Source organism: Coffea eugenioides, chromosome 2, assembly GCF_003713205.1.
Source record: "Coffea eugenioides isolate CCC68of chromosome 2, Ceug_1.0, whole genome shotgun sequence".
Classification (NCBI taxonomy): Eukaryota; Viridiplantae; Streptophyta; class Magnoliopsida; order Gentianales; family Rubiaceae; genus Coffea; species Coffea eugenioides.
The window spans coordinates 8,333,526-8,360,175 of NC_040036.1; the positions used below are offsets into that span (position 1 = coordinate 8,333,526).

At 34.0% G+C, this 26,650-nt stretch overlaps 1 protein-coding gene and 1 long non-coding RNA gene across 4 annotated transcripts; one reads left to right on the plus strand and one right to left on the minus strand.

Moving 5' to 3' along the window:
• Positions 1-13,399, minus strand: LOC113763109. Of its 3 annotated transcripts, none has more exons than XR_003467305.1 (4): positions 12,572-13,399; positions 11,327-11,431; positions 10,893-11,060; positions 1-903 (listed from the first exon to the last, which is right to left on the minus strand). It is a non-coding gene; the product is annotated as an uncharacterized LOC113763109 (long non-coding RNA). The 3 variants fall into 3 exon arrangements; XR_003467303.1 differs by having other exon boundaries at positions 10,893-11,084; XR_003467304.1 differs by lacking the exon at positions 10,893-11,060.
• Positions 13,400-19,762: 6,363 nt separating this feature from the next.
• On the plus strand, positions 19,763-24,769 carry LOC113760590 (coiled-coil domain-containing protein 18). Its single transcript, XM_027303231.1, has 4 exons — positions 19,763-20,117; positions 20,227-22,222; positions 22,333-22,539; positions 24,205-24,769. Exons 1-4 carry the CDS (start codon positions 19,810-19,812, stop codon positions 24,517-24,519), a joined length of 2,826 nt encoding a protein of 941 aa, XP_027159032.1. The 5' UTR covers positions 19,763-19,809; the 3' UTR covers positions 24,520-24,769.
• Positions 24,770-26,650: the final 1,881 nt, after the last annotated feature.

Genomic DNA, 26,650 nt, shown 5'->3' on the forward strand with positions numbered 1-26,650 from the left:
TTAATGAGATATGATGTTTATTTCTATCAGCCAGCTCATTGTCTTGTTTAATTACATTTTCCTCCCTCAAAATAGTCATTGAATAGACTATTATATATTTTCAGCTGATGTCTAACATAGTCATTTTACAGTAGCTTTTTACTTTTGCTGTTGTAGACTAGAAAATTGAGCCATCTCTTCTCCCTGTTCTATCGGTGATGCTTGTATATCTACAACTGCATGTATTTTCAACTCATCCGCTAGCTTTTGCTTCCTTTATTCATGCTATAAACTGTAAACCATGGCTTCAACCGATCCACTTGCACATTCAACGAATAAGAACATTATTCGCAACCGAAGATCAAGAGAAAAATATGCTTCCTTATCAGTGGAAGAAAAAGAAGCTTGTCAAGCTAAACAGAGAGAAGCTTATCAAAAGAGGAAAGCAAGGAAAGCTACTAATGGTAACTGATTCAGTTTTTAGCTACTTCTCATGCATGCACTATTCAAGAATTTCCCAAAAACAATTTTTTTTGAGTTATGGCAGACTGGAAAAAAAGGACAAGTTTGAAGAATCTAAACAAAAATCAATTGATAAGCTAAAGGATCTATAGGATCTAAAGGATGCAAAGGAAAACAACTAACGATCAGAAAAACAAGCTACAATCACTCACTCAAGAAAAAGTTACTTCTGAAGTTTTTGAGTGTTCTGTTTTGTTGCCTTAATACTAAATTTAAAAAAAAATACTTCTAGGAAAAAGAACTTCCAGTTGGGTGCAACTTACAGCAAAATAATGAGCACAATAACCAACAGAGTATTGCTATTAAACAGCTTCTACAACAGGGTGGAGACAAAGAAACTAATCTGCAGCAACGTTTCTGCAGCAATCCGTAGCTGTAACCGATGCTAAATCAAGAGGCAAGCTGAAAACAACAATAAAAGAACAATAACATAGTGGATAAGCAGTTTTTAGCTACTTCTCATGCATCCACTATTCAAGAATTCCCCAAAAAAAAAATTTTTTTTACCTAATTACCAACGGATATTAAACTTGCTTATGAGAAACACATAGATGGAGTATGGCAGACTGGTAAAAAATTGAAAGTTTGAAGGATCTAAACGAGAACCAACTGATAAGCTAAAGGATCTAAAGGATGTGAAAGAACACCTAATCTAATCTGCAGCAATCTATAGCTGTCAAAAGTAATTCTCTGTATAAAACCAATGCAATCTACACAAATTGTTTCTGTATTCTATGTTTATACAAGCAATTTTTGACATTTAAACATAGATATTTTTTGTTCTTCTATGTTTATAATGTATTATTTTATCTTATGTTCATATAGGTTCGCCCATTTATAAATGCAGAAGAATCAATAAACTAAATGTGTCAGGTATGTTTTGTTCATATAGGTTCTTCATCAAAAAAGTTGCCCATCTATAAATGCAGAAGAATCAATAAACTAAATGTGTCAGGTATATTTTGTTATAATCATAGTTATCAGTCTATGTTTCATATAACAATTTCTATGCTTTTATCTGCTAGATGATCCTCCTATATGTGATAGCTGCTCTAATTTCTTGCATGAAACAGTTGATGATCTTGCAGGTTGAACTCCTTGATCCTAATTTTACAAATATTTGTCCAGTGTTGTTTGGTCACTGAATTTGATTTACGTTCTCACACATTCTTATTTGCTTAATCAGGTATATCAATGACAGTTGGCAGTCAGTCAGTGGAAACCAATGTTTCTAATGCCATAAAAAATCATCCAAAAGGTATGTATAACTAAAATGTATCTGAAAATGTTGCAGAAGTTATATACTCTGATCAGGAGCATAATCATTTTTACCTCCTGACTAGCCACATTATTGTTCTGTAGGCAAAAGCTCAAGCCAAAGGAGATCAGGTATGAGTGCAAAACAAAGGTGTCATTCCTATATATTTATTTATAGTTCTTTCATATGCACATAACATAGTGATAAAAATGCTTTGTATTCCTATTATTCTACAGTATCTAAAAATGCAGCTGGTGTAGAGGCTCTGAATTTCATTAGCCATAATGCAGACCATCTCCCTGATGCATCAGATTGTAAATATTGTGGAGCCAAAAAATTCTACTCAGAGACAGCAAACTTTTGCTGTTCTGATGGCGAAGTTCTACTCCATGAAAATAAGTTACCTGATATATTAATTGAACTTTTTACTGGACAGAGTGAAGAAGCTATACATTTCCGAACCTATGTCAGGACCTATAATAGCATGTTTGCATTTACTTCCTTTGGTGTTCACTATGACAAATCCCTTTGCAAGAGAACTAACGGAATCTATACATTCAAGATACAAGGTCAAACACACCATTTCATCAATGAACTAATACCGCATGGAGGATCAGGGATGTATCTTCAGCTTTATTTCCATGACACAGAACATGAAATTCAGAATCGATTAGCAATATCAGAAAGGCTGACCGAAAGAATTGTAGTGAAGCTAATGGAAGTAATGAAAGACAATCCATATGCTTGCTTCTTCAGGAGTTTGAGAAATGTTCCAAACCTGGACTCATATCAAATAGTATTAAAATCTCACTCCGACAACGACCAGCGAGTGTTTAATAAATCCACTGTATCTCAAGTTGCAGCTTTATGGGTTGAAGGAGACAATGCTAATCAAGGTTATTCTAGACACATACAGATATATACAAAAGAAGGACACAGTCACCGCATTCAATACTACTACGGCTGTTATGACCCTCTTCAGTATCCACTACTTTTTCCATTTGGAGAAACTGGATGGCATCCAGGTATACAAAGATCAGGAAGAGGCAATCCAAAAAAGCGCAAAAGAAAGACTACGAAACAGTCATGTACAGCTACATTGTCTAGCTTTAAGTCACCAGAAGAAATGATTGATCTTGAAGAAGAAGGTAACACATTTATACCATTCATTATGTATAGTTGTATTCAATTGCAGTCATCTCTTCTTTGACAAATATTCTAAATTTTACAGCTTACAAGGCATATGAAAACTCCAAGGAATATGTATCCATGAGAGAGTATTATGCATATAAATTTCAGATGAGGAAAAAAATTGGGCCAAATATTTTGAATGCTGGAAGAGCTTTGCAACAATATTCAGTTGACATGTATGTTAAAATAGAGACACAAAGACTAGATTTTTATCGAAGTCGACAACAGCAAATACGTCGAGAGCAGCTACAAGGAATTATGGACAGCGTAATACAGGGGCAACAAAATGGATTTCAAATCGGACAGCGAGTAATATTGCCTACATCATTCATTGGAGGTCCTAGAGATATGAAAAAAAGGTATCTTGATGCTATGGCTTTAGTTCAGAAATTTGGGAAGCCAGATCTTTTTATAACCATGACTTGCAATCAATCATGGCCAGAGATTAAAGAAAATCTGTTACAATCAGATGAAGCACAAAATAGGCCTGATCTTATTGCTCGTGTGTTTCATGCAAAGTTAGAAATTATGAAAGAAGAGCTGTTCAAGAAGCAAATATTTGGAGAAGCAGCAGCATATACTTATGTTATAGAATTTCAAAAACGCGGTTTGCCTCATGCGCACTTTTTGATTATCCTGAAGCCTGCTTTCAAATTATATACAACAGAAGATTATGATCGTATAGTTTCTGCAGAAATACCCGACGAAGCACAAAATGAGCATCTGTTTAGAATGGTCAAGAAACATATGATGCATGGACCATGTGGCGAGAAAAAACCTGATAATGTATGTATGCAGGGTGCATCAAAGAAGTCTTGCAAGAACAATTACCCAAAAGCATGGGCAGAAAAAACTACACATTCTCAGAATTCGTATCCAACATACAGAAGAAGAAATGATGGGAAAAAAATATTGGTTCGGGGACACTACTTAGACAACAGATGGGTAGTGCCATACAATGCTTATCTGTTGGCTAAATTCAATTGCCATATAAATGTAGAAATTTGCTCCACAATTAAAGCTGTCAAGTATGTGTATAAGTATATATACAAAGGCCATGCAAGGATACATTTTCAAGTGAATTCAGATGATGGAGCAAATCCTATTGATGAAATCAAAGAATATCAGTCAGCACGGTGGGTATGTGCACCTGAAGCAATGTGGAGAATATACAGATTTCATCTTTATGAAATGCAGCCTGCTGTAATACAACTTCAGCTTCACCTAGAAAACTTTCAATCTATGCTGTTTCGACCAAATGATAATCTTGACAATATATTAAGTAACAATTTTGCAAAAAGAACTATGCTCACCGAATTTTTTCGAATGAATGCTACAGATGATTTTGCAAAAAGTCTCAAATGTACCTACAAAGAGTTTCCTGAGCATTTTGTGTGGTATCCAAGTTCCAAATCTTGGCAACCTAGAAAACAAAAAGATTCTATCGGCAGAGTTGTTGCAGCAAATCCCCTAGAAGGTGAACGGTACTTCCTAAGACTCCTTTTACTGCATGTTAAAAGTCCAACTTCTTATGATGATTTAAAAACTGTAAATGGAGTACATGTTACTACATTTCGCGAAGCAGCTGCACTTAGAGGATATTTAGAATCAAATAACTCACAAGAACAATGTCTAGAAGAAGCTGCCCTTTATCATATGCCATATAGCCTAAGAAGGTTGTTTGCAACATTGTTGGTATATTTTACCCCCTCAAATCCAAGAACCCTATGGCTGAAATTTGAAGAATCATTGTCTGAAGATTACAATAGAGTCCCAAATTTAACCAAAAATGATATTCAATTTAAAGTTCTGCATCAAATAAGCAATTTTTTAGAGTCTATGGGTCGTAACATAAACAGCTATGGACTGGTGCCAAGAGTACTAAAATTCCATGACTCAAATACAGATGCAAGAGATACAATTAGTGAAACAGAGATTAAAGTTTCAGAGGATGACTTGATATCAATTACTAAACTCAATCCTGGTCAAAAAGCAGCTTTTGATACTATAATGCAGGCATTATACATTAAAGAAAAAGGATGTTTCTTTATAGATGGACCAGGTGGCACAGGAAAAACATTTCTTTATCGAGCGTTATTAGCTGAAGTACAATCAAAAGGCTTTATAGCATTAGCTACTGCTTCTTGTGGAGTTGCAGCATCAATATTACCGGGAGGTAGAACAGCGCACTCTCGATTCAAGATTCCAATTGATATGAATTCAGTCAATATGTGTAAAATTAGTAAACAAAGTGCACTTGCTAAACTAATTCAAGCGGCTAAACTTATCATTTGGGATGAAGCTCCAATGGCACACAAAACTGGTATAGAAGGTGTGGATGCACTACTAAAAGATTTAATGGGTTCTCCTGAGTTATTTGGCTCAAAAGTTATGATTTTTGGTGGTGACTTTAGACAAGTTCTCCCTGTTGTCACTAAAGGTTCAAAGGAAGATTTTGTACAAGCTAGCTTAGTAACTTCATACATTTGGCCACAGCTTCATAAACTATACCTCACAGATAATATGAGAGCAATATCAGACCCAGAATTTACAGATTACCTTCTCCGAATAGGAAATGGACTAGAACCAGCAATACAAGGGTTAAAAGTAAAAATTCCTCTCCCACTGCTAATACCATACAAAAGTGAAACAGAATCAATTTTTGAACTTATCAAAACAGTTTACCCAGATTTAAGTGCTTTTTCCAAGGATGATTTTTCATTGGTAAATCGAGCAATCCTTACTACAAAAAATGAATTTGTTGATGTGTTAAACAACTTGTTAATTAACATTTTTCCAGGTGAGGCTCAAGAATATATTAGTCGTGATAAAACACTTGACATTTCAGAACAAGGCCTATTTGAAGATTTTCTCAACAGCTTAACACCCAATGGTTTCCCCCCCACAACCTTATCCTAAAACCAAATTGCCCAATAATTCTTCTCAGAAACATTGATCCCCCAGAAGGTTTATGCAATGGAACAAGGCTAATATGTAAATCTTTGACTAACAATATTATTGATGCAGTTATAAGTGCTGGAGAATTCAAAGGCAAACAAGTCTTTTTGCATAGAATATGTTTCCGAATAGAAAATAATCCTGATTGCCCGATGTCATTTGAAAGAATTCAATTTCCAGTGCGTCTATGCTTTGCAATGACAATCAATAAAGCTCAAGGTCAAACTTTAGATTTTGTTGGTATATACTTACGTGAACCAGTTTTTTCACATGGCCAACTATATGTTGCTTTATCAAGAGCAAAAAGCAGCAATTGTGTAAAGATTCTTATACAGCCTTCTCCCTTTGATCCAACAGTTGACTATGCTACCAATAACATAGTATACAAAGATATTTTACAGCTTGCAAATCATCACCTTTCATAATTGTTGATTATAAGAGTGTGAGATTCATATTCATTACATTTATTGCCCCTACCTTTTCTACACAGCTATATATCTGCACTAATCAAAGCTTAACACCCAATTATTTGTTGTGCACTGCTGCAGATTTCACTTGCTTTTATACTTACCAGATTTCACTGGCAACTCATGCTTAACTTTTTTGTAAAAAAATACTTATTTTTCAATACTGCTTCAATTTTTCAGCCAACTGATGTCTCAGTATATGTAATAAGAAAATTCTTGTATTAAGATATAGCATTAAGTAAAGCTTATGCTTCATTGCTAATGCAAATAATGACAAATGTCCTTAAGAGATATTCAAAAAACAAAGGTTAGTGTTCATTACATTTGATCTCCTCTCATCAGGGCCATTTTTGTTGTTGCAATGTCTTAGTTGACCTTTTTCTTACAACTCATACAAGTAATTACTGCTTTTGTTCACAGAGTATCTTTTTTATACCCCAATATTAGTTATTGCTAAACTCTCATGATACTGCTCTTACTACTCATTCTTATAGTTATATATTCAGAAAATTCATTACGTATTAACATTACTGGTTCTTGTAGTTGTACGTACAGAACACTGATTATGAATTAATATTACTCATTCTCGTAATTCTATATTCAAAAAATTCATTGCTCAGTATTTATCATTTTGCAGTGAGACTGTATATAAAGATGAAGAGTTTGATGAGGCTCAGAGACAACTAGCTGCAATACTAGCCTCAAAGATTCAAAGATGCTTTTCCTGTATCTCTAATTCTCTAAAAGCAATAACTATGATCCCAGGTTGAGATCTAAAACTCCAAATCCTTATAAACTTTTCTTTTAAACGTCACTTCTACAGAGTACTCATCTGCTTCATTAATATATTAGTCATTTTACCAGCTTATGTATAATGCATTTCAAGAAGAGGAAGCCTAAGTTCTTTTGCTCTCATATTCATTCATTATTTATAACAAATCTCTGTTTCCCCTGTCAGATCTTTTGTTATTTAGATGAACTAAATCACTCATTGTTCTCTACCTTTGGACTTGATCTTCTATTCAATATATCAGCAGATTTAGATTATCTCTGAACTATTCTAGGTGCTATATTATTGTTCAGTTCTGCCTTCTAAATTTGTTCGATATCATTATGTATTGTACTTATAACAAAATAAATCATGGTTGAATAACTTCTAATCTTGGAGTGTAAAGTGCCATTGACCTTATATAACTTAAGTATGCATTTCTTTTTAACCATCACATCAACTTATTACTTATTTTTTCCTACTATATCATTTTGTGTCTTAACTAAAGCTGTACATGAATGTATATAAACTTCTGAAACGCTAGATTACACTACAGTTTTCAACTTTTTCTCATTATCTCATTTTTCAGTTTCCCTGTAGGTATATAACCAACACAATTGTAGTGATGTCTCTCGCAATTTTATCACCTCTAGAAAATATCAGCATCAGGTAATTATATCAATGTAATTCATTCTTGTTAACCTTATTCCAAATTCTAAAGAATGTAGATGCAAAAACTGCCATTGCCTGATTGTTTAAGCAGATGTCAGCTTCTCATGCTTTTGGATACACCAAAAGACACTGCTACTGTATTTGACAAACTATTAAGAACAGAAGACAAAATTAATGCTTTATTGGCAACTTCAAATAGCATTTGACCTTGTAAACAATAAACACCAAGCTATTTATGCTGAAAGAAATGTAATCAAAATTCTGAAAGAAATGTCTCCCACACAGATCCAAAGGAAACTATTTATGCTGATTGATTATCAAAAATAAAACTACTGTCAAACCTAAAATGCGTGATTCCAGAGTATCAACCGTAACTTTAAGGAGACTTCCTCAACAACCACAAATGTTCATCTTTGTTAGCCTTAACCCCAAATCTCAACTTTTGATTTTATCACTATAGACTAACCTTTGTTCAATTGCCACTTTAGCTTAAATGCATTTGACTTTTCTTAGTATATGGCATACTCAGTTCTCCTTTATTTCTTCTCTATGTGCCACTTTAAATAAAAGACATTCAAACTCTCCTTAGCAAGTATGTGACAAATTCAATTCTCATTTATTCATTCTCTAATTTCCAATGTATAAAAAAGCAGAGGGTAAAAATTTTGGATGGCTCTCTAATTATTAAGTTGGTCAACTTTTAACTCTCTAACTATTAAGTGTATACTTTTGCTTCCCCAAACTTGTAAAAGGGTATATTCCCTACCCTTGATGTATGTTAACATTACTTGCCACTCCTTCTCTTTGTTTTCATATTTCGTAAATGGAAATCAAGCCTTTCAAATTCTTGAAGTGGCTGATAATTGTGATTTGTAATTCCTGACTAACATTTATTGACTCAGAGTATGTAAATTTATTAAGCTGAATTCTGCTGCTGTTTCTCATTAGTTTTGACTTTTGGGGTCTTTCAGGGGATCAAGCTTGAGCTATGTATGTCAAGTTGGCAAGTTGTCATCTGAAGGTAAGTATTCGAAAGTTGTTGATTGCTTGGATTTATCTACCTCCTATTTTTGTGTATCAATTCTGTAGCTGTTCTCGTTTGCTGTACCAAATTTCGTAATTTTGATATCACAGTTGGATAGCAAACATGAAGCTGCAAATGCTTATGCTGATGCCACTCATTGCTATAAGAAGACAAACATTAAAGGTTTGGTCTCTTACCAGTTTTGACACATTGTTTGAGCTCAGACTACAGCTGTCAGTTATCACTCAATACAATCATTCATCTGGTGGCTGATTGTTTCAGCTTAAATTGAAGATCAGTCTTAGTTTTTAGTTATTGATTACATGATGTTTTTAGGAACTTGTCCATACTTCAACACCAAAAAAGTAGATTAAATATTGTCTTAAACTTTATTTCCTATGCCTGCTTTCTTTCTCATATTATCAGTTGGTTTCTTCATCAGCCAATTTTATCCCATCTTTTTTTGCTAATAAGCGCTACTAAAGAAATGCAACCGCACTAAAGAAATCCCATCTTTGCAAATTCAACCGCACTTAAGAAATGCAATGAAATTTATTTTTAATCCTAATTTCCAGCCTAGCTTTTATCTGTTTTGATATTCTTGTTCCTTTCTTCCTCTGATTTTCATCCAATCCCATTTTGGGATTTAAGCCATCATCTTTTCACTTAGATTATAGAGCTTTTATTTTACGAACTGTTGATGGCTAATAATTTTATTCTTCACACAGTCTATATCTTCCTTGGAGCAGTCCGTGAATTTGTTCTTGGAAATTGCAAGGCTCAATATGTCCACAAGATACTACAAGGTGCAATCTATGTCACTTCACCTAAATAAAATATCTTTTGCCTCTGTAGTCATCGTCCATCTTATTCTTGAAGCTCATTTCTCTTTTCTGAAAGAACAGAATGTCTTTTAGATAGATTTGATACTTTTGTGATTCATATGTAAAGTTTTCATGTCTCATGTAAAGTTTTTCGACATATTGTAACATCAATACGTACAGACTATTGGTCAACTTATCAGAATTCATAACCTACGATGCTATATATTTACTGTCTATCATGCCATGATGGCTGTGATATCTGCTTTTATCTCTTAATCTATGTTTCCTTTTGAGTGTTAGCTATTGATTCCTTTATTTGAATCTAAGAAATTGCTGAACTATATGAGTAAGAAGAGAATTTGGAGCAGACTATTGTCTACTATGAGAGAGCAGCTGATCTTTTCCAAAGTGAAGGTATCAACACCACTGCAAATCAGTGGGAACAGAAAATTGCCCAATTTGCTTATGTCAAGAAAACTAAAAAGTAAATGCAGAAATGAAAAGATGGTACTAAAGTTTTAAGGTTAGGAAGACTGAGTGCCAGCTAAACTAAGATTACTTCATAAGACTTTTTGTTTTTATCCTATACACAAGATTTAGTGTGTGTGTGTCTTTAAAACTGATACTCATAATGCCCTGCAGATATCCAAAGGCAATTGAAACTTATGAAGACATAGCCCAACAATCACTTAACAATAACTTGTTGAAATACAGAGTCAAGGGGCACCTTCTTAATGCTGACATATGCCAACTGTGTAAAAATGATGTTGAATCAATCAATCATCCACTGATTAGACTCTTGAGAGTTTTGCTTTTATTCTCTCTGTCTCACATTGGTATGTACAGACTTTTAGCTTTTAGCTTTTCCACCTTTTTAAAAAATTGTCTCCCACAGGTTATTCAGCTTAGTAGCTACCTTAGTCTCACTTTGGCAGCATTAGAAACTTCTAATCAAGATATTCTTGATGATATTCTTGAATTAAAAATTTAATGAATACTTCCTTATTTGTGAGAAGGAGAAATCAAAATTCAGTTGCTTAGTTGCTCTTACATTCAGTTTTGCCACTTGCTTATGGTTTATGTTCTGAGCTATAAAAATTTGACATCAAGACTTTGCTTCTCCAAACAACTTTTCATATGGTGCGTTTGCTCTAAATTTTTTTAAACTCTTGTACGACAATTGATAAAAATACAGATATTGATCAATCCATCTGATTGAGTAGCTAACCTTAAAATGCGGACTGCTCAAATCACCTCCTTGCTCTCTAAATCATATAATTCACATGTTCATTATAGTCCAGCTCTTGCGATTGCCATATCATGTACTGCTACTAATGTCAGCGAAACCATATCATTGGTGAAGCTTTTCACATCAGATATAGTTGACATCAGATGACTGAAACCAATAATTCCACTGTCACTGCATTGAGGTAGTTTATTCCTGTTAACTGTGTGTGTACCTACTTGGCTATCTAATTCATTTCAAGTAAGCCAATTTCTTGCCTCATTTAACAGATAGCAATTGAAAAAAATTATTCTCGATAACAATCAGAACAGTTAACAACATACATGCAGTTTTAGCATCACTGGTGAAAGGAATGTGACAATAAAGCTGATTTCAAACAAAAAACATAACAAAGTAACTGCAGTTGTTGCTCTTACTCTTTTTAACCAATCTTGGTACTCGAATCAACTCATATACTTCCTTAGCTTGTCCTCTGGCACTTCAACTGTCATGCTTCCTACAGCCGTTTTTATGAACACCACCTAACGCAAGTAGCAAAAAGACATATGAGTCAATTTGCAATGAATAACCATTGTGTATCACCCTAGAAGATTGACAATTTGCAATGAGTCAACACCAAATGCACGCATCAGCTACATACTAAGATAGATCTAACTACAAATTCAGTTCTCAAATATTGTTAGCGGACATGCTTTACACTTAAATTTCAATGTGCCGAGATTATTCTGTAAAGTTCAATACTAGAACACAACCCAAATTGGTTTGAAACTCTAATGAGGTGAAGAAACAGAATCTATCCAACTTAAACTCACATTGCAATCACTGTACGTTATGGAGGAAAGCCAATTCATGGACAGCAGAGTCAGAGAAAGCTCACATATTCCTTTCTCCATCTTTATTCAATTGACAAATTTCTTACCCACATCCACTCATTGAGTTTCATACATCAAGTTTCAAAATGTTGTAAAGTGCTTTCTCAGAAAAGCCAACAATAGAATGATAAGCTGGAAAACAACAATACAAGACATTACATTGGCTTTCCAGTGTACTAGAAAACAAATTTTAAATTTCTAAACCGAAATCCTAAGCTGCTAATATTCCTTTCACTCTGATTGTATTTCAGATTCACAGGACAAATGTTCAGACCTTATTTCAACTTACTAACAACAAAGCGTTTAACTATAAACATTTTACCAGTCCACTAACCAGCCTAATCTCAATTAATTACATGTAACATTTCATCCATAGCTGCAGATCCACAAAAAACCACCAAAATTTTTCTGCCCCATTTCAATCCATAGCGGAAGATGCTCAAAAACCATCGAACAATTTTATATGACATCAATTTCAAGAAAAAAGTATAGACCCAAAGGGAAAAAAATAAAATTTTCGATGGACAATCAACATCATCAACCCATATAAAACTCATGCACACTGTTCTCCTATCAAACTATGCAACATATTGTTATTCCTGAAAAAAATCCTAAAGCTTAAAAATTTATCCAAAGTTTCCACCAAATATCACCAGTTTTCCACACAAATATTCCGCAAAACACTAACTGTAAATTCCGACAGTTAATGATGGTGAATGATACGTATAATTAAGTAAATTTCAAATATTAGTAACAATTCACACAAAATAAACTGAATGAGATTCTGACCATCTTCTTCTTCCTCACTATCAACTTCAGCTTCAAGTTCAAAAAAATGAGACCCCGACCTCTTCTTTGCATTCCTCTTTCCACTGCCACCGCCGTAATCCTCATCATCATGGTCTTCCTCTGGCAAATCATCAATGAAATGCAATCTCCCCTCCTCTCATCTTCGCGGCATCGCAAATCCCGCTTCGTAATTCTCCTTACAACTGCAATTAAGCTCTTCGCAATGCTTGATTATGTAGGTCGCTGATTACAAAGATGACGATTTGTGAAACCCTAAATGCAAAAATTGGGGATTTTGAAGAGAGAGAGAGAGAGTGGAGTATATTATTCTTGTTAATTTATGATGAGGAAGCGGCGGACGGACGTGGGTTGACCTACCATTGCAGTGAAGATTGAGAAAACAGAATTTGAGCTCGTCGAGTGTAGTAGGCTAGCACCAAACAAACGTACAGTAAGCCGTCAATTATTGACTTTTTTTTATAGCACCATAGACATTATTATTAAACTTTTATAACAAGGAGTGCACTCTATCAGTTTTGCATCAGTTCTGCCGTACACGTTTTGTTCCACTTTTACCCTTTACTCACCCGTGCATAATTACTCGTGACAATTTGAGCTCCATATCCTCTGAATTTACAACCCAGCTTTTCACTGAACCTCTGTGCTGCTATTTATTTTGTATAACCAATATTCAAAGCTTGAACACGTCTGAATAGCTCTACATTAATCTTAAATCAAATTAAAAAATAAAACTTAAAGCCTACTGGACCTCTAAGCCTACAACATATGCATGAGTCTAATATATACTACTTTTGCATGGCGGAGAAACTTACGAACAGGTCTAAAGCTCCCACGCCTTGCGTGGGAAGCCAAACCTAGTATATATATATAGAAAGCATCAGTCATGAGTTTGTTGTTAAAAAAATCTGTAATCTCATCTTCTACACCGCATACGGTAACACACTCATAACTAGAGCAAAACTTTTAAAAGTCATCAATGACTTCATCTTTTTGTTTTTTAAAAAAATGCACTCTCATTATTTTTAGAGTAAATTTTATATATATTGATAATATACATTGTCACCGTTGGATTCATAACATATGTGCAAAAGTTAAATTTTAAATTCAAATTTTACATATTTGTCATTCATTCAACGTTAACATTGTATACATTGTCAGTATAAGAAAAATTAATCCTTACTTTTAATATACACATACTTCTCACTAATTTAATCATGGTCACCTTAAACCTATGTGGATATGTTTAAACAAACATTTTTTTTTCTTCCTATTCATTTATCCCTTTTAACCTTGATTTCTATTGATCTTTTCTATTCTTTTTTTTTCAATTAGTTTTGTCTACCTAGTAGTTCATGTCAATGTGCATATATCTCAAAGTCATCCATTGCCTTGACCGATGGAACTTAATCTATAAAGATATTTTTAGTAGTTGCACACCTATATTACACTTAAATTTTCACGTGAATGTACATATTAGTAATATTTACTATGCTCCTCTATTTAGACACTATTTAAATTAATTATATTAAAAAAAATAAATACTCTTAACAAGTTGCCATTGGGTCCCACTTAGCCAATCCCATTTTAAAATCACAGTGGTTTTGAAACAATAATATTAAACTTGAAAAAAAAAAGTTTATCAAGACATACATTGTGCAAAGGAAAATAGTGAAATATTAGACTACTGCATGTAACAAGTTATTATTATTATTATTATTCCTATATTTTTCTAAAATTGGTAGTTGAAATGGCTTAATCAAGTGAATTTATTGTCGTTCAATAAAAGTGAATTTAAGAAAATCAGAATACAGCAGTTCTGTATTTCTCGAAATTCCTTTTGTTCTGGTTCATTGTTGCGGCCTGCAACACCAGATGCAGCCGTGCAATCATGGATCATGAGTGGGCTCTGGGCTGGGCGTGCTGGAGATCAGAAGAATTTCACCAAATAAATCATCAATTAAGATGGCGGTGGCACGAAGAGACGTTTCACGCCGAGAAATAACCAATTATTATTATTAGAGGTATCTTCGAGTCTCAGCCTCATTATGGAAAAGTAAGAGTCCTCAGAATTATTCAATTCCAGTGAGTGAATGCATGCATGCATCATTATGCCACATAAAGACGAACAACCAGAGGTGCTTACGATTGTTTGTCAGTAGACGGTGTCAAGTTTTAATAATATTTTCCATGTATTCTTTATTATGATTCTACAAGTACATGGAATTAGCTTGTTCAACATCAAGGGTTACTATTTTCCTTAGAATTTAATTAACGTAGATAGATTTATGCTTCCCGGAACAGATGCTTGGCTTGGGAAATATTCATGGAGAAAAGTTTCATGCACTAATGTGGCAAACTAAGAGCTGAGAAGGTAATCAGACATAAAAAAAAAAAAAAATTTAGTGAGGTTCTTCATTTTTTAATTTTTATTTTCATGGGCAACGTGTAGAATCGTTATTAATTTAGGATGTTTGGTAAAACTGAATTCTGAAAATTCAAATTTGAATTCGCTCTGAATCTGGTACATTTGAGTGTATATCACATTATAAGTAAATAGCTTATCGCTTATACGTTGAACAAGTTTTATCTAAAAAAATTTATAATTAATTCAGATGTTCTTTTTTTTTTGTTATCAAATATATCTAAATATACATGTTAAACTAAAGTGCTGAATTGGATCATCAAACAGAGTTTTAGTCTACGTACATGATTTGTTGCTCTATTCATACAGTATAGTGGTCTTGCAACTGGTTTAAAAAAATAACAAGTAAAAAAAAAAAAAAATATCCAAGCCTCGTTTATACCACATGATTTTTTGTTCATCTTGTTGAGAGTAAAAGCGTGAGATATTGATATCGTCAAATCTTCCCCAATAACTACAACCCCTTGGTCGTTGAACACACGTTTATTTGTGAATTTTACATATTCATTAACAGTGAACTCCGGTTTCCATTTTATCAAAAGGCAAACTAGGAATCAATTAGATACATATATATATAAAGACAATTTTAATAGAATGTCTTTTTGGCAGAATGCATGATAATCTTTTTGAGGAGGAAAAGAAACTTGTCGAATCCAGGGGCACTGATACTTATAAATTAAACTCAAGGATAAAGCTCCTTTATCACAACAAACACGCTCCTTTCATTCCCAGCCTTCCTTTTTTTGTAATTTTTAGATTCATTACTTGAGCGAGTAGGGTACACAACCTCTCTTAATTTTTTCTTTCCAGTCAATATTCCTTTCCTTTTAAAATTAAAATAAGATAATTCTGGTTTAATACTTCTAAATCAACAATTTCAAAACACAAAAAAAAAAATTAGCACGATAATCCTAGCTGGCTCCAACGAAATCATGAATTTCATCCCTCACCAAAAGACAAACGGTTTGTCTAACGGATACTCGTTATGATATATTTCATGTGTTATATATTTTTTTAAAATATAAGATTAATTAAAAAAGTAAATAAATATAAGGAATAGTAGACAAGATTAAATAAGAAAAATATATAAATGCAAGAGAGAATAATAATTGTTAGTATGTGTATATATATATATATATATATATATGATATGTTAAGTAAATATTAAATGTATTACCAAGTGCTCTAAAGGCACCCATTAATAAAGAACCCAAAAACAAATTATGTATACAATAAAGAGTAAATCTTATATATATACTGACAATGCATATACTATTACCGTTGAATTCATGACACATATGCAAAAATTGAATTTCAAATTTAAATTTTATATGATTGTTATTCATCTAATGCTGACAGTGTATATATTATAATGTAGGAAAGATTAATCTATAAAATCATACAGTTGTTGCTTAAAAAGAAACTCCGGAGAAAAAGTGCAACCCACTTTGGGAGGGAGCGGCAGTCCAAGAGCGCATATACACTAGTAAGCAAATGAAACTTCTTTCCTTCGAAAAAGAAAAAAGGACAGATTGAACACTACTATGTAGTGTCTTTTCATGCATGACATTATCCAGAAGGACTGCTTACTTTTCATATAAAGGCCGGGTCGGGTTTGTTTTGAACCAATTTTTTAGTTGAAAATGAAAAAGTAATTACTGAAAATATATGCTCGAACAGGAACATCTTTTTTTTCAAGTGTTAAATTGGAATACAAAACTGTTTTCTTGAGACAATACCAAAACTGGTTTCACTAATGCTTTGAGAATTGCTTTTCAATTTCAACACTGATCTTAAGCGTTGAGAATACTAGAGTCCTTCAAGCTTCACATGCTTACATTTTCATGACCATAAAATTGCAAATTAAGTAACCCTCCACGATGCATCCTAAGACACCAGAGAATCCCTTTTTTTTTTTTCAGATTGATTTATTTTTTTTAGGTGTAGGGTGGGTGGATTTGGCCTTTTTTGGTTGTGAAAGTAGCAGGCGAGAATCAGTACAAAGAGTAGAAATTTTACAGTTACACGTATACAACGCAAAAAATTATAAAAGAAACCCAATCGGAATAGATTTACTCACCAGCCTATTATGGAATAGATTTTGAAGCATGCTTGCATCTTTTTTCCTTTTTTAATTGTTTGTATTTTGGACATAGTTTTGTCAGAGTTGTCAGAATTGACGGAAAGATTGTCAGGGTATATTTGCTCGGACAAAAGTCCAGAAGGTATTACACTACTGCAGGCTAAACCCCAAAAAATTTCAAGGCACTAAATCCTGAAAGCAAGGAAGAAACTTCGAAAGGACGAATTTGTACGATAAATCTTAGAAGCCTGCTTTAGCAAATTACTTGGGCATTTACCAGGAATTAATAGCAGCAAATGAAACCAAACATCCAAAAAGCATTCCTCTCAAACAAAAGCCAACAAAAACAACAAAGCAGCCAAAAAAAATAATACTAATAATAACTCGTGGGAAAAGTGAAGAGTTCTATAAATTTGACCAGAATTTTTCTTCTTGGCTGGACATGAAGAAGCTTGCAGCCACTATTAGACATTTTGATCTCATACCCTCAAGGTTATGTCAATGACAAATATTGACTGTTAAATGTCACATCAGATTTCTCCCAAAAAAAAAAGAAAGATCCAAGATGATGGTTTTGAAATAAGACGTTCATATTAGTACTTGATTTACTTAAACAAGTCGTATTCTTCACACTGTATTTGGAACCCCGTTTGGATTGCATGTTCTTGAATTTTTTATAGAAAAATTACTATAGTGATTTAATGTATGTAAGGAAAAAAGATAATAGTAAAACGTGATCATGGAAAGCGACGCAATTTTCCAGCGGCAAAATGGTTGTCCAAACGGGGCACCAAATCTTCAATTAGTACTTGATTTACTGAATTCAATTATTGCCACAATTTCTAAGTGGGTTTGGATAGTAGATTATTTGAGATAGTTTTTTGAAAAGAATACTGTAGCACATATTTTGATGTGATGTATGCGAGATTAAAAAAAATCATTAGAAAATGTATTAATAATACAAAGAAATAAATTTTAGTATATAATTCACTGTCCAATACATTTCTGTATTTCCTATTTCACCATTGAAAATTATTGCACGAACGTTGAAACATCTATTAGGGAGTACAGAATTACTTAGAACTTTTTTATCACAGCAAAGAATTTCCCTCTTTTCTTTTTAGTATTTTTTTTTTGAAAAAATATCCTGTGCCGCACTATTATTGTACGGCTTACCCCACATAAAATGGAAAATGAAAAGGAAATAAAAGCGCTCCTCCAACTCCTCCTGTTCCGCCCGACAACGCGGCATCGAAATTTTAAAACTTTTTCTTTGGTCCAAAACACCCTTCACATTTGGCCAAATTCTTTAATCTCAGTACTACTATCGTCAAGCCGCTGGAGCGACAACCATAACGCCAATCAGGAAAACGGCTTCGGAATTTCCCTTGGGTTGCTTTGCTCCGCCCCTCAACGGAATAAAGCTTTTGCGTCTAATACTTCTCCAAATTTCTACTGCCCAAAAAAGTGGAAATTTCTTTTAATTCTGTTTCGCCGGCCACATTACTCTGTCAACTCTTTGATTCAGTAATAATTCTTTCTTTCTTGCTTCCTTCTATAAATACTCGTTACTTTCTGGTTGTTCATCTGTTCTTTTTGGTGGGTTTTGTTCTTTATTATCTGGGTTACTTGATTATTTTTCTTCTTTTTGACATTTGAGGATGCGATTGGTTTTGGCAATCAATTGAAGTCTGAGTGGGACTCATATTTAGTTTAAAATTTTGAACCGAATTCTCTTGAGAAGATTGTTGATGCTTTTTTGGGAGAAAAGCAAATTATTTGAAGTGTTGCTGTGCTGGCCTTTCTGGGTTTTCCATTTTAGGAGTTTTCTATTAGTATAGCCCGAGAATTGGGCTCTTTAACGGTCATTTTCATTGAGATATTGTTTACTGGAAGTGTAAGTAGAAAATGAGAGCAGAATGTGATTTTTTGTTTCTTTAAATCTTCAATGTATTCTACTTCTTGTTGCATTCACAGAGCATAAAGTTAGAATGTTTGAGACGAGTAGAGATTGAATTGTTTTCTTTTTCTGCATTTTTATAATTCTTGCCTTCTTGAAAACCGTAAGTTTCTAGTAACGGAAATTTTTAGATGGGTTTTTCTTCCTGATTTTTTAAAATTCTGACGGTAATAATTGACATTCGCATTTTCTTTTTAGCTAGGGCATTTTTTTTTTAGAAAAAAGGTTTAATGTTGATTAGGACCCTTGACAGGGTGATATGTATAAAGGGTTTGAAGAAAGAGAGTGGGGTTAGTGTGGTCTTTTAAACAAGGAGCTAAGCTCCATTGCAATCAGTGCTTCTGACACTCATGTTTATCTAATTATGAATCAGAAAGCACATTGATTGATTCTCTTTTGGGGGTTCTCATGATTTCTGCTCTAGGTAAAGAGGGTTATCAAAATGAATGCCATAATTTCATTACTTTTCTGAAGCCAATGGTGGGAATTATATAAACCAAAATGTTCTTGTATTACATTTCCGTGTTCCACGGATCACGTTTTTCTTTTCCCCCTTCATTTTTTTAAATAGTCAATGTTTCTTAGCATAATCCCTAGCAGTTTTCTACTTGATTTATGATTCTGATGCTGCCTTTTGCTTTCCTCTATGAATTTCTCACTATTGGTAATCTCTATGTTTGAATAGGGTGTCTGATACTTCAAAAGTTTCTATGTGGGAGTTCTGAAAGTAGAGATAAATTGAGGGCACAGAGATGAAGAAACTCTTCTTTTTCAGATCATCTTCAGCTAATGGTGGTACTAATCAAGTTTCACCAAAATCAGCTCATAAGCAAGTCTATTGGGATAAACAAGCAGATGGGAATGACAAATGCAGGAATAAAAAGCAAACCACTGAAAACTGTGCTGCTAGTAGCACACCATTTCTTAGAAGAAGCCGTTCATCATCATCTGCAGCCATCTTTGATGGTGCGGCTATCCAAAGTACTGGAATTGATCAAATAGGGTCTCCATGTAGTACTAGTAATGGGTCAGTCAAGCAATTTGGTCGCCATTCATCTCGGTAGGCGCTGAATTATAAAATTGTCTTTTGATGTTGCCATCTGTTGGCATACTATTTATTCTGTTAATATGAAAATATGTTATTTGACAATAGCTTATCCCTTTTGTAGTCGCACTCTGACTCCTGAGAGGCAACATCGGACAAAGTTCTTTGAAAGTGGCACTGTTCAAAATGGACACAGAGTCGAGAAGCGTGGTTGTGTTCCTTCTTCTGGGCTGCAATATGATTCATCAGAATGTTCCTCTTACAGTTCGAGTAATGTTTCAAATGGAGTATTGGACCGTTATATTGATGGGGAAGAACAGCTGGAACAGAGCTCATTGCAGGGTAAGTTTTCCATGAGAAATCATATTGAAAATGTAAATGACTTGAGAAAGCAAGCCCCAGTAGTTCAGCATCATGCCTCTGTTTCTCCAACCAATGATAGGACACGAAAACCTAAATCTCAATCTTTTAGAGAAATTGATGTAGCACAGCTTCATCTTTCATCAAGGGATTGGGTGGAGAATGGCTTTGGCAATGAATCTCCTAGGAAACTGGCTAAACATGTGGTTGAGAGACTTTCCCAGGCAAAGTTTTTTCCCAAGAAAAGTTCAAAAGAATTAGATTCTGACGTTCCAATCACAGTTGAAGACATCTATAGTGGATCCTTAACTAGAAGTCCTAGTGGAGATTCTGATGGAGTTCCTCCAAAAACTTGTACACTCAATGATGTTAATGGAGCTTCTGATGGATATGCTTGTGAAGGAACCTCAGGTTTTACCGGTAGAAAATGCTTCTTTGCTGACAGCTGTGAATTCTCAAATAACATTGTGTCAGGAGAAGATGCAGATTTCAAGTTAGTTAGCAAGTTTAAGGAAGCTGAGGATCAGGCCATGTTTCTTTCAGAAGAGCTTGAACAAGAGAATTTTCTTCAGCACACTGAGCTTAGTCTGCCATCGTTGGTTCAGACAATTAGAGGCTTGAGTGTTGAAAGGGTAAACATGGCTTACAATGTTTCATCTATTCTGAAGGATTGGATTGCTGATAGGGCTTCTCTGAAGGAAGAACTTAAAGAAGTTAGGTCAGAATTGGATTCAAAGACTCGGAGATTGGAGAAGGAAAAGAATGAGTTGCAATCAGCTCTGGAGAAAGAGTTAGACAGAAGGTCAGGTGAGTGGTCTCTTAAACTGGAGAAATACCAGGCAGAAGAACATAGACTTCGTGAGAGGGTAAGGGAGCTTGCAGAGCAGAATGTCTCCCTGCAGAGGGAGGTCTCTTCTTTTTGTGAGAAGGAAACTTGTATAAAAAGCAAGATGACACATTCTGAGAAGCAGGTTGAGGACCTGACTACAAAAGTCAAGGAATTGAGAGAAGAAAAGCAAAACCTGCAGAAAATTTTGTCTGAGCTGCAAGAGAAGTATAGTGCATCTGAAGAGGGTAGAGATTGCATGCAAAGAAACTATGAGGAGAAGGTGAAAGAATGCAAGGACTTGCACAGGTCTATTACTAGATTACAGAGGACGTGTAGTGAACAGGAAAAAACAATTGAGGGATTACGTGGACTTGGTGAGGAAATTCAGAAGAAGAATTTTGTGGAGAACATTGATAAGCAGCTAGGGAAACTGCAAATGGAACAAATAAGGTTGACGGGGCTGGAGCATGCATTGAGGAAGGAGGTGGAGTCTTGCAGGCTTGAAATTGATTCTCTTCGTCATGAAAATATAAACCTACTACATCGTTTAAAAGATGCTGGAAAGGAGGGTGGTTTTTCAACGTTTAAGCTAGATCAGGAATTGTGGAATCGTATTTGCTGCCTGCAGAACCAAGGGCTTTCTTTCCTTGCGGACAGTGCCCAGCTGTGCAATAAATTACTTGAGTACATGAAGTCAAATGCAAATCAGTTTACTAAAGCTGGGTTAGGCGTTGAAGACACTGGCTTAAGTAGCCAATTTATCATTGAATGTGAGGTGAAGCTCCAGGGTTTTAACAGAGGAATTGAAAACTTAACAAAGAGTTTGTCTGTTGTCTCCACTGTGTTGCATGAAAAGTCTCAGCCAGTCTCTTTGGAATCTCAGTGCCCTGTTTTAGGGGTTGACACATGTCACAGCAATAAAAAATCAGAGGTATTTGGTCTTGACATATGTTATTTTGCTTGTAAATTTTCATGTAGATGTTTCACTCACTTACGTTCTATGACCCTGTTCTCTCTTAACATTCTGTTTCAATCGTAAAGGATATAATACAATCAGAGCTCAAAGCTGAAACTTTACTAACAACTTTGTTACGGGAGAAGCTTTATTCCAAAGAGCTGGACATTGAGCAACTTCAAGCTGAATTGGCAGCTGCTGTTAGAGGGAATGATATTCTTAAAGCTGAAGTGCAAAATGCACTGGATACCCTCTCTTGCTTAACTCACAAGACGAAAGACCTTGAACTTCAGGTAATCGTACAACCTTACTATTTGGCATGCTTGTGTTTATAGCAATTTGATTTGACTGGATTACATTGCAATGTGCACCATAAATTACATGAGTGACAAATTTTGTTAACAACTCTCCACATTCTCTATTCTGATTTTGTACTTTCCATGGAAGGTATTGATTGTGGTCTTATCAAAAAGAAAAATGCGTGGCTCAAAGTCACAATGAATGAATATGCATAGAGCTGAATAATCCTTTTGCTAAGCCTATTTATTCACAAAATATCTTGTTTATCTCGTGCATATTTCTTTTCTTATGTTGCAGTTTGTAATTACAAAGGATCATGGATTTCATAACTGTTAACTCATTTAAGTCTGCAATGCATCTTGGTTATTCCAAATGGTTAAGAAGATTGTGTCTAGAATTGAGAATGAGGGAAGCGATTTGAGGTTTAAATTTGATCTTTTACTAGCGGTTTAATTTATGGTGCATATTCCAAGAGATACTTGAGAATCAGCTTTAGTGCTAAATTTCGTCACTCATGTAATTTGTGATGCATATTCCAAGGTGATCTAATCAAATTAATCAGAGTAGACCTCAAACTTCAGGAAATCCTGCAACCTTACTGTTTGGCATGCTTGCGTTTATGGCAATTTAATTTGACTGGATTACCTTGGAATGTGCGCATTAAATTGCATAAGGTTAAGCATATACTAGTCGTGTAGCAGTCAAATCAACTGAAATGAAAATAAATTAACTAGTTTCGTTGGATAAAACATATAACTCACTGAGGAGTTCGAACTTTTATTAAGTTTTTAACACTAAAGCTGGTTATTATCTTGGTGCTTATGCTTAATCTGTTAATTTGTGAAAATCCATTGTGTATTTACCAATTTGTTATCACTCTGAAGTATCTTGCATGGAATTTTTGCAACCCAATGAAAAGGTTTTCGTTTTACATACTGTTTTGCAACTTAACTGGCATCTTTCTGCTTATTGGCGCTACATTGTTAGAATTATTTAGTTTCATACACTTCAACATTCTGTTTCAAGCATATGATTAACCACTTGTCAGTATTCTTATGACTTGAAGTCTCACTACTCAATTAGCAAGCCTTTGTTCTGATGGAAGTTATGCAGCTCAATTGGCATATTACTTGTGCTCATGGCTGACATACTTTTGATGTAATCCATCTTTACGGTTGGCAATGTTCTATAAATGTCTGATCATTTTTGTATGCTAAGAAAAGAAAAAGGAACTGGCATTTTCTTCTCGCTTACCTTACCAGTATTAGGTATCTTACATTAATCCTTTTCAGTGGTAAGAATTGTTTCTGAAGTCAAGAATATAGTGATTGTCTGTCACCTGAGCTAATGGGGCTGCAACTACTTGTGGGATAATAACCTGATTAGACAGCTGACATTGCACAGATATGGTAGAAGCTGTAGTAGAGTACTTGTAAAAGATCTTTTCAAAGTTTTATAAATTGTCTATCATTTTTACGAGGAATGACTTTTGTAAATTGCATGAAGATGTATATTATAATTTGTCTAGAATATCTGATTTGGCTTTTTACTGATGTACTTTATGTAAAATGTGATAAATAAAAATTGTTTAGTTTTCTATGTTGTTATTACTATGATGTACCTTCTTGTTACCGGGCTTTACTACATCTTTCTGACAGATGATCAAGAAAGATGAGAATATCTATCAGCTTCAAAATGAATTGCAAGAATACACCAAGGAACTGACAATTGTTAAGGGAATTCTACCAAAAGTGTCTGAAGAGAGAGATTTGATGTGGGGGGAAGTTAAGCAGTATAGTGAGCAGAACATGTTGTTGAACCGCGAGATCAATATCTTGAAGAAAAAGATAGAGGGACTTGACGAAGACATACTGCTCAAAGAAGGTCAGATTTCAATATTGAAAGATGCCCTGGGCAAACCCTTTGACCTGCTGGCAAGCCCAGATTCGGCGCATAAATACTTGGTGAATTGAGGGATAAACGGTGAATTTGTCAGGATTGCTTAGGACTGTTCATATTTGTACAAATGTTTTTGTTGGTTGGTTTTTTTAGTTCTTTGGTTATTATTTCTTGAAAATGATGTTAAGTACTGTAAGGCTTGCAATCAACTGTGCAGTTGATAGTGTTTTTGAGTTTGCTAAGACGAGAAAATTAAAAACTTCTGCTATGGATTCATGGGTGAAGTTCTTTTCCCCTCCCTTAGATATACATATCTTTTCTGTATTTCTATATTTTTAAGTTAGCCTACGTCCTTCTGAAGGATACGTGCTGTAAAATTAATCTATTTACTTTTGAAGCGTATGTAGAAGAATCAGAAATTATCCTACGTGCGTGCATTGCATGTCAAAGGTTTTCTAAGGGAAAGAAAATAAGAAGTAGAAAATGAATAAGCAAAAAAAAAAAAAAAGGATTAATCTTCTATACATTGACAGTGTATACATTTTTATCATTGCATATGTGTCGTGTATCCAAGATATACACTGTTAGTATATATAAGATTTATTTTTTAAAAAAAAGCGTAACAGGGATAGTATTTGAATCATTGCAACGGCAGTCCAACAGGAGGGCATAGGATTGGAAATGCTAGATTCGAGGGGAACGGTAACAGGGTTCCGGGATTCTGTAATTACCAGTGTTAAATAATACATATCATAACAATAGGCATAATGCAGGTAATTTTGTCAATCATTGAAGCCGTGCTTACAATTAATTTGATCGATCTAATCTAATCTCTCAAATTAAATATAGTTGGGTCACTGATTGTACGATATAATTGCTCTGACAATTATAGAGAATCCAGTCCTATTATTGCAATGAAAATTGTAAATGTTTAAGTGGTTAGCTCAATGTTCTAAGCTCAGATGATGGTGGATTGGCGACAGTGGTGAACTCTATAATCTTCTGAGTAGGAGGTAAAATTTTTCTAGGACTGGGGCAACCACAATAGCTTTAGTATTTTTATTTAAATCTAATATAAATTAAAATATAGGATTATATTCATGGAGAGTTCTCTAGTTCATTTTGGGTATTATACTGATGAATATCAATTCACCGTTGGATCATAGATATGTAAAATGAAATATCACTCCTTAGATGATTTTAGAAGTTTATATTATTGAATGATGTGACAAGAGTTTATTGGATTACAATCATGAGTATAACCTTATATTCACATGATTGTATTAGTGTAAGGTTGCAAACAAGTCAAATCAAGTTGAGCTTGAGAGAGGGATAGATTGGATGATACGAAAAGAGAGTGTAAATAAAAAGTTTCGAGTTCAAAACTTCTCATTTATATTAAAAAGAAAAATGTTGAGTTTTGGCCTTATCGAGCTGTGCTTGACTTAGTTTAATTTTAGAAACTTGAATCAGAACGCTAGTTCCACCATGGTCAAGTTCAAGTTCAAGTTCAAATAAAAATGTGAAAAATATTTTATTTTTAAAAATGGATAAAATAAATATTTCATCCCAATAAATAATAAAAATAAAAAAGAGTGCATGTATTTTCACACTAAAAATATAAATATGAGCTCAATCGATTTGATAAGCCAACAAGGCGAGTATTTAACTTGACTAGCTCGCCTAAGGGTGTGCATTCGGTACAAATTCAGTTATTCGGTCATTTGAATTCGATTTTTTGGGTTATTTCACTTGTAAAACTCTAAACCGTTTTTAATTTCGAATTGGAAATAAACGAATTCATTCGATTACCAAATTGAATTCGAAAATGGTCATGAAATCGGTTATAACCGAATTGGATAGTAATTTTCACATAATTAAAATGGAATTCAATTGTGTAGTTGTATACACCTAGTCACTTATAATTTACTGATTATGTGTTGCATTAAACTTACATTTATTCTTATTTTTTATATAGTTTAAATGCTTAAGTTGCAAATAACTTGATTGCTTTCAATGATGAATGTTAGTACACTAATAAGTTGACATGTAATTCATATACATTCACTTAGACTGCTTAATTATAGTGCTTAGTTGTTTATGTTTAAACAAAATTAGTGATTAGAGAATATTAATCCACATATTATATATGTAATATAATTTTAGAGTATTCTAATACTTGCAAGTTAAAAGTTACACATTCAA

Bases quoted from the DNA above. Each gene is read 5' to 3' on its own strand.
- LOC113760590 (XM_027303231.1), top strand. From the start codon at position 19,810: ATGAAGAAACTCTTCTTTTTCAGATCATCTTCAGCTAATGGTGGTACT. The intron at 20,118-20,226 runs GTAGGCGCTGAA...TCCCTTTTGTAG, and splicing joins TTTGGTCGCCATTCATCTCG to TCGCACTCTGACTCCTGAGA. The intron at 22,540-24,204 runs GTAATCGTACAA...TCTTTCTGACAG, and splicing joins CGAAAGACCTTGAACTTCAG to ATGATCAAGAAAGATGAGAA.